Source organism: Lissotriton vulgaris, chromosome 4_1, assembly GCF_964263255.1.
Source record: "Lissotriton vulgaris chromosome 4_1, aLisVul1.2, whole genome shotgun sequence".
Taxonomy (NCBI): Eukaryota; Metazoa; Chordata; class Amphibia; order Caudata; family Salamandridae; genus Lissotriton; species Lissotriton vulgaris.
The window spans coordinates 1,900,615,298-1,900,629,061 of NC_141691.1; the positions used below are offsets into that span (position 1 = coordinate 1,900,615,298).

A 13,764-nucleotide genomic window follows, 5' to 3' on the forward strand; every position below is an offset into this window, starting at 1 on the left:
GAACATTTTAATAAATAAAATGGTAGCAGAACAACAAAATCCTAATCATTAGAACCAGAGATATTCAATGTTCAAGTTTTAAGTAAGTATAACTCCTAAAGTGCCACTCGCGGGCATCTGGTCATGCGAGGAGGGAAAATCACAAGTTCAGCCCTACTGCATTGGGCTACAGTATGGATACAGGAATCAGGTTAGTCCTGCCGAAAAAGTGGCCTTCTCACAGTCGGGTGCAAAGAGTCCAATTAGTAATTGAGGACCCCAACAGGAGCAGGGGAAGCGTTGTGGATGGTTGTCACAGTAGCGCGAAGAGCAGGCCAGCTGTCACGGATGATCGTCACTGTAGAAAGAAGATCCAGTCGGGTATTACGGATGGCCATTGCTAGAGCTGGCATTGGCAGTTGGCAGTGGCAGTTGGCATTGGCAGTCCCTGCGTCCTGGCGGTCGCTGTAGTGCGAAGAGTCTGGTTCACCAGGGCTTCGCATTGGCGGCCATAAAGAGTTCTCCTTTTCTTGAAGAGCATTGCACTCTGATGCCAGCCAATGGTCCATGATATGGGGAAGCACCTCTTCTGGATTAGAGACTCACTCTAGCAGAGGCCAGCAAAGCACTTGCAGGACCAGTTGCAGCAGGTCAGATATGCAGTTGCAGGGAGGCCTCCGGAGCTTGTTGGGTCCCTGTAGCTGAGAACAGGAGGTCAACCCACTGGCCTTTTCGAGTCACTCAGATAGCCTGGGACAATGAGAGCAGGGCCTGATTTCCCAAGAAGGAGGGCAGTTCTCTGAAGAACAAGGCAGGGCTCAAGCATCAGGATCGTCGTCTGGGGAACTAGGCAAGCCTCAAGCAGCAGGGCAGTACTCATATAGCAGCAGTGAAGTCTTCTGAGGAACATGGCAGACCTCAAACAGCATGGTAGTCCTATGGAGTAAAAGGCAGGTCTCAAGCAGCTGGCCTCTCCGCTGGGTGGCCAGGCAGTTTTTCTTCTGTAATGTCTGCAGGTTTATAAATATACTGAAGAGTGGCTGATATTTAAAACTTTTGCCATCCTTTGTACTGTGTTTTTTTTAGGCTACCCCCACATTCAGTTCTGGAAAGTTCTTCCCTTCCCCTTCCGAGGCTCAAAGAAGTCTAATTGTAATAAAAAATCTGACTTTACAGTTAAAGAGGATTTTAAATTATAGCATATTTGAGTTCAAACATGACATTTCTACCTGCTCCCAATAAACGTTAGCACTTAATAAATATAATAAGTTATCTTATTCTTATACAATGTGAGATATGGGTCATACAGGAGTGAAAAACACATTTTGGAGTTTTTCACTACTAAAGCATGTAAAATTTAAGAGCACATGTCCTAATTTTGAAATACAATGTGCCTTGCCCTATGGGCCTTTAGGGTGCATCTTAGGGGTGACTTATATGTATTAAAAAGGAAGGTTTAGGCCAGGCAAAGGGTTTATTTTGCCAAGTCAAAGCCAATTTTTCCAAGTTTTAGGGAGAGAGCATAAGCACAATAGGAATGGTTAGCAGTGGTAAAGTACACATAGTCCTAATGCCAACAAAAACAAATTTGGAAAAGAGAAGGGTTGAAGGCAAAATGTTTTAGGAGTGACCCTGCAGAGAGGGCCAAGTCCAACGATCACCTTCCCAGTGCTTTGAGTCGATACATGCAAATAAATACAGTCAAAACTAAATCTGGAAGAACCGTGCAAAATGATGCATCTTTTCGCAATTCATTTTATTCTGTGCTTTATTATACTTGTTATGTTTTTTGTTCAGCACTCAGATAACTCCTAGACCTTGTAGGAACTATTCAAACAATACAAATAAATAAACCTGCCTTACAGAAATAATATGTGGTTGTGTGACGAATGCTGACGTTTTGGTCGTCTCTTTACTTTTTTTTTTTTTACTTTTCAGTATTTTAATACCATTAGCTGTTATGTGTTTGGTGCATGTGGAGATACCTAATCATACATATTGTACATAGAATCGAACACGTGACAGAATTGAACAATTGAATTCATAGTTCTTTGTTTTATGTATATGATCTCAGGTCCTACAGTTCTGGAGGTGTTCAATACTCTACTGAAACACTTGAGCCTCAGTGTAGACTTTGAGCTAAGTGACCGGCGTAATTCTGCGGACAGTGCTCAGTTCAGCTCTAGCACCAAAGAAAGTGATGAGAGGATTGTCCAGAATGCTATTATTCAAACTATTGGTGAGTGAACTTTCATTTCATGTTGCTTGTTACTGTGATTTGTCTAACCTGTATAGACAAGATTATCTTTATTTGTACTTCAAAATACTGATGACGATAAAAAAAAGTATAATAATTTATAATAAGAATTTAGATTACGGTTTTGCTGTTTCTAAGTGCTATAAATAATAACTGTTGGCAATGGTCCTCATATGTTTTGGCGTGAAAAGGAAGTAAAGCTAACTTGGCCATTCGGAGATTCAAAATTGTGGCCTAGCAGGGGAACTAGGGCTATGGTATTGCATGTAGAGAGCCAGATGCGATCTGTGATCATGAGTGCAATGCTGCTAGTGTAGTCCAAATGTAGAATAGAGACCCTTGCTAAAATATGTAGTATAAATCAACATAGCAATGCCTATGAGGCCCTATTGTCCTCCGGTGCCCGGGGCTGCTCCAATTAAGCATCCGGGCTTGATTTCTTGTTTTACCAGATCGTACTAAGAGGAGTGCATATATCTGTGTATTTGCCAGCCTGCTTTTGTTATTTTTGTGCAATGTTTTCTTCTTTGAAAATAAAAATAAAGTTAGCAAAAAAATAACATAGCAAGAGAATCCTAAACCCTATACTGGTTTACAGCACCAAAATCCGGTCCACCTTAATGACAAGAGATAGAATATAGGAAATACTCAGAGATTCAAAATACTTAAGGCAAGTCGAGCCAGATAGCATAATATGAGATTAATGGTTGTAGGTCTCAATATCAGGGTTGAGATACCACCCTACAAAACTATCAGAACCACAATATCGACTGCCACTGTGTTGTCACTGTTAACGCATGTAGGAAAGTATACATGTACTATTCTTAACTCTGCATCTTCTTACCTTGACAGTATAGTAGAGCGGATAGGGGCACTCTTGACATGCAGTGTGCACCCACACTCCATTAAAGTTTGGCACAAGCTCTTGCGCATTATGGTAGCTAGTGACTGTTGCCTGAGTCAGTGCTCAGCACCTGGGCACTGTTTAATATTTGGGTACAGGTACTAATGCAGCATTTCATGTTTCCCCCACATCCTGCAGAGACTACTCGTTTCTAACAGGTACCAGAAATACAAACTGTAGGTGTGTCAAGGAACATAATGCAATGCATCCCTACATTATTGAGCTTCGCTTCCTCTGCAACTCCATTTCAACTGCTTCTCCTCCTTGAACCTGGTCGGTTGAATTGAGTGCCCCAACGGTTCTTCTCCATATATTGTTCACAGAATACAATGCCTGCGTTATTCCACTGTGCGCTCGCTTGTTTCTCGACCACTTTCCCCACCTTGACCCCATCAGCGCTTTACAGCAGAATACTGTTGGTTCAAGTGTTAGGTAAAATAACACAAATTAATTTATAAATAAATATTAGTTATACTTATTGCTCATTGGACATGTTCACAATGGAAATGTTATCACTGGATGCTGGTCTCGACATATTTGAGTGGCCATAATACTGACAAAAGCCTCTCTGTGTAAACCCACCTCAATCATGAAAAATGGTAGCGTAGTTTTGATGAACCTTTAGATCAAGCCTTGTAATTTATTTAAACATACATGTCATCTGAGCATCAACAAACGTACATAACAGGATGCATCTGGAAATTAAACTGGTTTAATGTACTTGGTCATTGTAGGGAATTGGATTGAGGGGGGATGTGAAAACCCTTCTCAAGCAGCAACCACAACACCTTCCAGGGTGAACCACAAAAGTCACTAAATTAGCCTGTGCTTAACCCTCTGGTAGCTTGGCACAAAAGCAGCCAGACTTAACTTTGAGGCAATGTGTAAAGTAAAATTGCTAGTGTGCTAAGTCAGCCCCTTTGAAATGTAAGTGGAACAGAGAAAAGCTCTGCCCCTCCCATCCTGGTGGGAACACCTACTCCCCTTTGTCTCAATGTCTAGAAGGAATTCACAAAGGCCAACTGCCATGTGGCCCTGGAGACAGACTGCAGGCACCAAACGGTTAGGAGAAGAAAATGCCAACCTTCTAAAAGAAATTAAAAGGAAATACCTAGATGGATGTCTAGCCCAGTGCACTATGAAGTGTCACATATTAATGTATAACCGTCATTTTCAAAGTATCAAAGATAAATATGTATTATAATACAATCAATCAACAGTGATCGAAAAAAACTGCATCAATAGCATCAAGAAATTCAAGATCTGCGTAGTTTATTTCAATGTTCTGGCAGATCAACTCCAAAGTAAAAGAAATGTTGCAGCTTGAGTTCAGCATGCAGATACAAGCTTCAAAGTTACCAATGCATTTCGGGCTATAAACAGTAGCCCTCCATCAGGGAAATCTGTAACAAGTGCATGAATTGCAAACATGATAATAAACAATAATTACGTACATGAGTTTTAGCTGACATAGGCTCAAAAAACAACAAGTGGCTAAAGAGCACCAATTCCCCAACTACATGTCCACAAAAGATCAGGAAATGTTTGGAGAAAACTAATGTGAACACTGTGACCAAGATACAAGCTCCACGAGTGCTGAGTGCAAAGAAACTTGAAAAATAGGTACCAGTCCCAAATTGATAAGCTCCACAAGTGCTGAGTGCAAAGAAACTTAAAAAGTAAATTGAGGATCACACCCAAAAACCAACATATTTAGAATACCTGAAAGCAGAACGGTGTACACAGACTGGCACACTCCAAAGCCAGCCTCAAAAGACTGCCAAAATCAAAAACCAGCCTCAGGGGTGTGGAATTTATTAAAATATCTACTTGTCCATGGGTCAGGTTGCTTCATAAATCTACTTGTCCTGTAACAAAATCCACTTGTCCCTTTGGTGCCATGTAGTGCGGCGACAAATTATGGCAGCAATCTCATTATATAAGAGCTCTTATATAGCCTCTCTGATTATGCCAGGGCTCATTCCATGGAAGTGTTTGAATACTAGCAATCCCTTTATGTTGCTATGTTTCGGCAGATCTACATTCTGGGACTGAAGGTAGTGGTAAGCAATAGTTTCAGGGTTGGAATGCCCTTTTGAGTCTGTGCAAACCTACTAACCTGCATGTTTAAGGGTTTTCAACAACTCTTCTCTAATCTTTTCCCATACTGAGAAATGTTGGAAATGTACTCCTGATAATGGCAGACGCAAACCTTCTTCCAGAGTTAGTAAAAAAGCGGTTGGAGGGAAAATGAACATCCAGACACTCAGGTTTTCGCATGAGCAAATCTAGACATGCATATATTGCTCATGGTAAAATGCAGTTCACAAATATTTTCTAGGAGTACAATTTCTTGTCCTACTTCTGTAAGTTCACGAAAACTTTATAGCTAAACTTAATGCAAGTACATATACCAAGGGTGCACTTTTAGAGACTTTCTTTAATAATTGGGCCCCTAGTTTTGTCTGGCCTTAACTATGACCTTTTAGGTTTATTAAAATTCTCTCTCTCTCTCTGTATGGGCTGGCTACACTGTGAGTGACAGTATTCTGCTCTTTCACAAGGAGCATATCTGCACACAACATAGTTTTGTTCAGTGCCACTAACTAATTTGGCAGTGTGTGCTTTTTGAGACCAAAAATAATTTTTGCTTTTGGCAAGGTTTGTTCTAATGGTGAGGGCCCGGCAGCTCTCACATCAATAAGGTTTTTACAAAAACCATGCCAAAGCAAGTCACACATTGCTAAAACTAAAACACTGACCAGCAATTTCAGGCCTACTGGCTTTGCCAATGCTTGTTTATTTGTTATGTTTTCCATACTCTTATTGATACTGGTTACTCTGATTTTCCAATAGGAATATCTTTGGGAAATACTAGCATGCATCAACACAATTTACTAAATGATGGTGCAAAGAATTGGTAACTGAAATTTTACAGTAGTTTAGCAAAATGTTTTTTTCCCTACTTTCATTTAGGAACATTTTATATTGAAACCTAGGAATCATTAATCTTGCTTTCAAGCTTCTGCAAATATTTGCATCTAATCACAGAGCATTCTAGGAGCATTATTCATAGCCTCATATTGCTAAACTTTGAAACCGTGTGTATACATTTTTATACTGGAACCACTGTCCGTAGTGCAGTCAGAATTTACATGTACTTAGAGCGCTCACCATAATAATAAAGGCTTTGAATTAATGAACCATAAATACAAATTTGAACAGCATTAACGTATGCACACAAATATTAACGTAACTGCAGACAGTGCCCTTCCCTGACCTTTGAAGTAGTACTGCAAACTGGCAGCCAAAGGGTTTGTGCTGCAGGGGGTTGGGCCTACGTGTCCCAAGGACAAAATACACATTAAATCTTGTAGCCCTTGACCCCCAAACAATGTGTCCTGGGCTTCGGGCTATAGGAATTCCACATCCCTCAGCCTTCAAACAGTAAAACTGTTAAAGCAACCATCTATGGGTTAGCATCTAATAGCCTCAAAACGGGTGAAAAGAACCCGCCTGTACCTTTAATTCACGCTGCCACTGTGATAATTAAGAGCACCTCCAGAGTCGAGCACGAAACCAAATGGACACGCGAGCACCTGAAAACCAGAGCACCCGCATTAAACATTCTATTAAATACTGCACATGCACTAAAAGGATGTATAATAATAGAGAATGGGGATCCAAGCTTACCGCTGATTGCAGTGACAGTTCCTGAACTGTGCTATCTCTAAGGGAACACCGGCCACGATAACCTCACCGTGTTCGTATCCAGCGTTTAAACTCCCAAGACTAGTGTTCATAGAAAGGGACTAATCAGCGTGACGCGAGTGTGTAACTAAAGTTTCATCTGCCAAATCGTCCACCATTTTGGAATTACGTAAACGTGGCACTCAATGAACACCGCAATATGGTGACATTTCAATTTTCTGCTATAAACCAATGCATTAACTTGCTGAATGCACAAAACAAAGTTAATAAATGAAAGAATAATAAGTACATGCATGCAAGGCTGACCAAAAGAGGTGAAAGAGTGTAGACAAAGAGAGATATCGACATGAATTGAAGATGCTCTGGCGCCCAAAACAAAGAAAAAGCATAACCTGTTCTAATAGAAAATGCGACTATCTGAAAATAAAGAGCGATGTAAACTCAACTGAGGATGACCGATATCATGATGATTCACAAGTCAAGAGAAGCAAATACATATTAGGTAGAGCGTGAGGAACTGTAATTTACAAAAAACAAAACAGTTCAAATTTGTCATTAAGCCCCATAGGGGACAATGTCTGCATGTACCATATCCAGTGTGATTCTCGTTGCGAAAGGAACTTCGACATGTCCCTGTCAGATTGCTCCTCCACTTTTTCCAGTACCCCGAATCTAAGCTGCGCGATAGTGATTCTGCCAATGTTGTGCTAAGGGTGAACTCATGGTCTTTGTACGAATTCTACTTTTGTGCTCCGTGATCCTAGTACGAATGATCCTCTCTCTCTTCCCAACATATAGCAAATCGCATGGGCATTTAATGACATAAATTACATGGTGACTGTTGCAGTTTGCATTAAAATTAAGAGTGATCTTTTTATCGGTGCGGGGATGACATACATTATTGCCAACAATGACGTTGTTGCAATGTGAGCAATTCATACACCTAGTCATACCTCTGAACTGAGCTTTTTGAGTTTCAGAGCTTTTGTCTAATATCTCCTTTAAATTGCTTGATCTTTTGTATGCAAATAGATAAGGTTCAGAAAACATGCCCTTTAAATCCTGCTCTGATTGGAATAAATCCCATCTTTGTAGGATGCTGTTTTTTACAAACATAGAATGAGTGGAAAAAGTTGAGACAAATACTTCTCTAGACTGAGAAGGAGGCGCTATTCTTTTTTGCAAGAGGTCATCTCGGTTTAAGGCTAATGCTCTTTTCTCTGCTTGGTCAATAACTTGTTGAGGATAACCTCTTGATAAGAATTGTTGTTTGGCTTCTCTTATTGTCTGCAGGCCCAACTCCAAATCTGAAGTTATACGTTTGAGTCTCAAAAATTGAGAAAAAAGGCAGGTGGCGTTTCAAAGGCCAGGGGTGGAAACTCTGGTAGAGAAGAGCTTTGTGTTGAATTTTTTTATTAAATTTTGCAGATGAAAATACAAATACAAATGTAGTAATGAATCAGAATAATTTTAATGGTAAATGGAAGATAATATAAGTGAGAAGAACTCACATAAGATATAACAAATATGAGGAAACAAACATAGCATATATTACATAATCCTATATGTGGTAATAATAGGAAGAATAATAGGTAAATCATACTATAGAGGAAAGTATAAAGAAAAGAAAGAAAAAGGAAAAGAGAGGAAAGGAAGAAAGAAAAGAAAGAAAAAGATTACCAGAGTAACAAGAACACATAAGAGGAGAATCAGTACGAAGGAAGGGGAAAAGGCAACGATAGTAGAGTAGCAGGGAAAGGATCATGGAAAGAATAGAATTAAGCAGAAACAATATGTGTAGAAGAGGAAGGAGGAGGAGCAGAGTCATTGTCCACAGTGGTTTCAAGAAAAGGGGAGCCTGATCTTGTAAATTATAAATTGTACGTTCATGTAAAGCTGTTTGCATCATTGCCACCAACCACTCTTCCTGAGAAGGAGTCGAGGGGGATTTCCAGTGACGCAGTATACAAATTTTGGCTGTAGCCAAAGCAATATGAAGAAGACGAATTTGCGGTTTGGGAGGCCTCGAAAATCATGTAAAATAATGTTGGCAGGTGTAAAAGGTAGAGGTAATGACATTGTAGAAGCCAATGTCTTCCTTACAAAAAGCCAAAAGGATCTAGTACGAGGACAATCGCAAATGATATGTGTAATATCACATCCGGAAGCAGAACATCTCCAGCAAGAAGTATATGATAACAACTTAGCTTGGTGTAATTGAACAGGAGACCAATGCCATTCATGGATAATTTTTAAAATACAGAATTTGAGAAGAGCTTCCCGAAACCCCTTATGTAGTGCTTCTAAAATCTGATCCGATTGGGTATTGGAATATACAACTGATAAACGGGCTTGCCATTTCAACTGAAGAGTTTGGGAGAGAGGCTGTGAGAATAGAGGATGCAGAAATGTCTTATAAAGACCAGAAGTCACACCTTTAAGAGTCCCCCATAACTGCAAATAAGACAAAATAGGAGATACTGAGAGTATGTCTGGTGGAGAGCCTATGTGCTTCGTGACGGCTTGTTGAAGTTGGGTATATTTGCAAGATTGTGTAGGAGGCGACTGGAATTCCTCGCTAAGTTGGGAAAAGGGTTTAAAAGTTCCGTCATGAAAAAGTTGCTCTATAAAATTGTTGCCAGCTTCTTGCCATAAAGGCCAGGACAAAGTGCCACCACTAACACGAATGGCTGAATTAAGCCATAAAGGAGTTAACGTGAACTCGCGAATTGGATTTAAGTATACGATGACCTCTCTGCCAAGATTTATGCATTGCAGATAAGACAGGGTGTTTAGGATCGGAAGAACTAGTCCCCGTGCCATATAGAAGGGACTAACCTAAACCAGGAGCCAAAAGGTGACGTTCAAGTGGAACCTATTGAGGTATATCTTTAGATTTGGGCAGAAAAAAAGTGAGTTGTGAGAAATGAAGGGCAAGTGAATAATGCTCAATGGACTGAATACCTAAACCCCCATGCGGTTGATGAGCCTTTAATTTGGCCAAAGCAAGGCGAGGTTTAAAAGTACCCTAAATAAAAAGTTTTATATTGGAGTCAATGGATCGAAGAGTAGTTAGGGGAATTTGGAGAGGGAGCATACCTAGAACATAAAGAAACCGTGGCAAAGTTACCATCTTAACCGCCTGAACCCGTTCCCAGAGAGATAATCCCAGAGCTTTCCATTTATCAAAGTCTCTTTGCATTTGCGTGATTAAAGGAGCCAAATTATCCGTGACCATATTGTCCAGACCTCTGTTAATTAATATGCCTAAGTACTTAAGCCGGGATGGTTGCCAATGAAAGGGAAAGCCAGAGATTGCTGCGTTTGTTGTACCAATGGACATGGGTAATGCTTCACTTTTATCCCAGTTTATTTTATAATCTGAGAAAGAAGAGAAATCGTTGATAATTTGGAGAAGAGCGGGAAGAGAACGGGAAAGATCAGTAAGGGTAAGAAGAATATCATCTGCATATAAATACATTTTTGAATGGACAATTGGAAGAGGGACACCTACTATGTCAGCAGATTGTTGGATTGCTGCAGCCAGAGGTTCCATTGTTAGGAGGAAAAGGAGAGGGGAGAGTGGACAACCTTGACGAGTACCTCGTCGAATTGGAAATGAGGTAGACAGAAAACCACTGCAGTTAACCTGAGCTAATGGGCTATCATAAAGCAGACGTACTTTATCTATAAATTGATCCCCTAAGCCGAACCTCTGCATGACTGTAAAAAGGTATTCCCATTCAATGCGATCAAATGCTTTTTCAGCATCAAGGGAAAGAAGTAATGCGTCGTCTGCAAGATGTTTAGCTGACCATAAAGCATGAGATAGAGTACGGAGATGATTCCGAGATGAACGACCTGTAACAAAACCTACTTGTGAATTATGAATTAAAGAAGGTAAAACTTTACGAAGGTGTGATGAAAGAATGCTAGCCAGTATTTTAATATCAAGAATTCAAGAGAGATATGGGCCGATAACTGCCACACAACAAGGGATCTTTACCAGGTTTTGGTAAAACGGCTATAATTGCTTTGTTAGAAAGAGATCCGCAAGAGGATTCCTCAACAGCTTCGTTAAACGCGGCATGTAAGGTATCAATCATGCTCTGGCCAGTCCATTTATAAAATTCAGGAGGAAAACCATCGTCTCCTGGAGCTTTATGGTATGGTAGGGCAGTTATAGCAGAAGAAATCTCATCTTTTGTAATGATACCATCAAGTAAAGCTCTACCCTCATTTGAAAGTCGTGGAAGATGTATTGCATCTAAAAATGTGGACATTTTGAGTTTATCTATATGAGTACTTGGAGAATAAAGAGATCTATAAAAGGAAGCAAATTCTTCAACAATTTCTTGTGGGCGAGTAAGTTACTCGCCACATGTAGATTTAATGGCCGAAATTGCCATAGCGGCCTCCCTCTGGCGCAGTTGCGCAGCCAGTAACCAACCAGCTTTTTCCCCCTGCTCATAGTGTCGCCCTTTAATTTTTTGCAAGGCGTACTCAGCCTTAGAAGTCAAAAGACTATTAAGAGACATTTGTGCCTGTCCCAACAATTTACTATTCTGGAGGGTAGGATTTGAAATGTAGGAGTGAGAAAGCCGTTGAATGTCTTGTTTCAAGATCTACTTGTTTGGTAACGTTGTTCTTATTAATAAGAGCAGCATCGCGCATTAATTGGCCTCTAATTGTCGCCTTGGCCGCTGCCCAGATCGTTCTCTTAGAGGAAATTGAATCCTCATTAATAGTGAGATAATCCTGAAGGTGTGATTGTAAAAGAAGTTTACCTGCAGGTGTTTTATATTTCTTTATGTTCAACCTCCATGGCTTGCGTCCTGGACTTAAGCGGCCTAAATCGAGAGACAAAAGAACAGGAGTGATTGGATATGGCTGCTTCCAAAATCCTCGACTCTGTAACCAACTGAACCGCTTTTTGCGAGAGAAGGGAATAGTTGAGACGGGAGAATGTGCCATGGGTAGAAGAAAAGAACGTATATTCTTTATTCTGTGGGTGACTAAGCCTCCAATGATCAACAAGACTATTGTCAGCGAGAACATCACGTAAAATGGCTCTATCTGAAGCTTTAGCAGTATCAAGGCATCCTGTTTTGTCAAGGGCAGGATCTGGAGCCAAATTCCAATCCCCTCAAATAAGAAATTGAGAGGCTTGTATTTCTGTGAGAAGGCGATTCATTCTAAGGAAAATTTGTTTTTTGGTACCAATTGGAGCGTATATAGAGCCGAGACAAACAAACGAGTTCCCAATTTTCAGTTTAACAAAAACATATCGACCCTCCAGGTCAGACCATGTTTTGGAAATTGTGAAGGGAAGTGACTTCGCAAAAAGGATGGCTACACCACATTTACGAACAGGATTTAGGATTAGTGGGATCAGGTTTAGAAACACTACAATGAATAACTTTCCCGACCCAATCCCTGCTGAGTTTACTAGATTCAACATCATTCAAATGTGTTTCCTGCAGTAAAGCAATGTCCACATGTTTAGAGCGCAAATATAAAAGGACTTTCTTTCATTTTATATAATGGGTGAGACCATGAACATTCCAGGAAATCACTGATAATGGATGTGCAGAAGACATAACAGAAGAATTTAATAATAAGATGAAGAAGAAGAAAAGAGATAAGTATACGGAGAGACAAAAAGATGTTACTCTGGCGGAAAAAAGAAAAATAGGAAAGAAAAAGAAAAAGAAAAAAAAGGGGAATGCGAAAAAGGTTTAGAAAAGCAGAGTAAATATACAAAATAGTCTGGGCGCACTAAAGCAACGCTGTGGGACAGGACCCCATCCGAGGAAAGAAAAATGTGAAGCAAATTAATAAAGAATAATATGGAATATATAGAAAACGTCAAACATGCAAAATATGGATTGTAACATTATCACAACTATAATAACCATAATAAACCCTAACACACTACTATGTATTATAAAGCCATGAAATAAGAACATTGACATCTACTATATGTTCTAACTATGATAAGAGATTAAGAGAATATAGAACAGAAGGAATGTGAAAAAGCAAGAGGAAAGAGGAAAATGAGAAAGAATGGAAAACATGTATAATAAAAAAAATTCAGGACAGAGATGAAGGAGATAACAAAGTGGACCTACAAACACATAGAGTAAATAAATAGCAGTATAAACGACTCCCTGTAAATAACTAAGTATATTAAATATGCATTGTCAAATTGAGTAATGCTAGTATCTTCAAATGGAGGAGATCAACAAAGTAGAAAATAAATGCAATATGTGAATTACTATGGCCTAAACATGCAATAAACTACATAATAATAAAACGGTATAAATTGGAGAAGCAAAAAAGAATGCTAACTTAAAATTGCACAATGATATTGGAGTGAATACTGCAATATGAAATATGAAGGAAAAGTAAGTAAGTTATATAATACAATAAATCAACAAAATAAACAATTAAAGTTCAGAAAGAGCATCCATATCAAGAAAGCACAAAAATACATAGATGAATAAGAAAGAAAAATTCAGAGCAGAGAATGCAACATGAAAAGGAAAATAGAGTTGAAGTTAAAATAGGAGTGAAGAGAAAAGAAAGTACAAAATAAACAATTGAACAATAAAGAAGAATTCAGTCAACATCTGAAATAATCAGCATCCACATCAAGAAATCATAGAAATACAAATGATGAAGAAGAAAGGAAAACATCAGAGCAGAAAATGCAACATGAAAAAAGAACATAGAACTGGAGGTAGGATAATAGCAAAGAGATAGAAAGTACAAAAATAAACAATTGAACAATAAAGAAGAATTCAGTCAGCATCTGAAGGAGTTTTGAGAGGCAATCTAGATTTGTCTCGCTGCGGGTCCTTAGTAAGAGTAGGAACAGAGTGCAGGGCTGACACCATATCATCCTGAGAGC

General features: G+C 39.4%; 1 protein-coding gene across 5 annotated transcripts in view; it reads left to right on the plus strand.

The window, feature by feature from the left end:
- Positions 1-13,764, plus strand: part of EFR3A (EFR3 homolog A) — a 1,108,455-nt gene that overhangs the window by 716,202 nt on the left and 378,489 nt on the right. For all 5 annotated transcript variants that reach the window (XM_086966224.1, XM_086966228.1, XM_086966225.1 and 2 more), the window contains one exon: positions 2,054-2,218. In XM_086966224.1, coding sequence (XP_086822350.1) covers positions 2,054-2,218 — 165 coding nt within the window. The remainder of the gene's footprint in view (positions 1-2,053; positions 2,219-13,764) is intronic.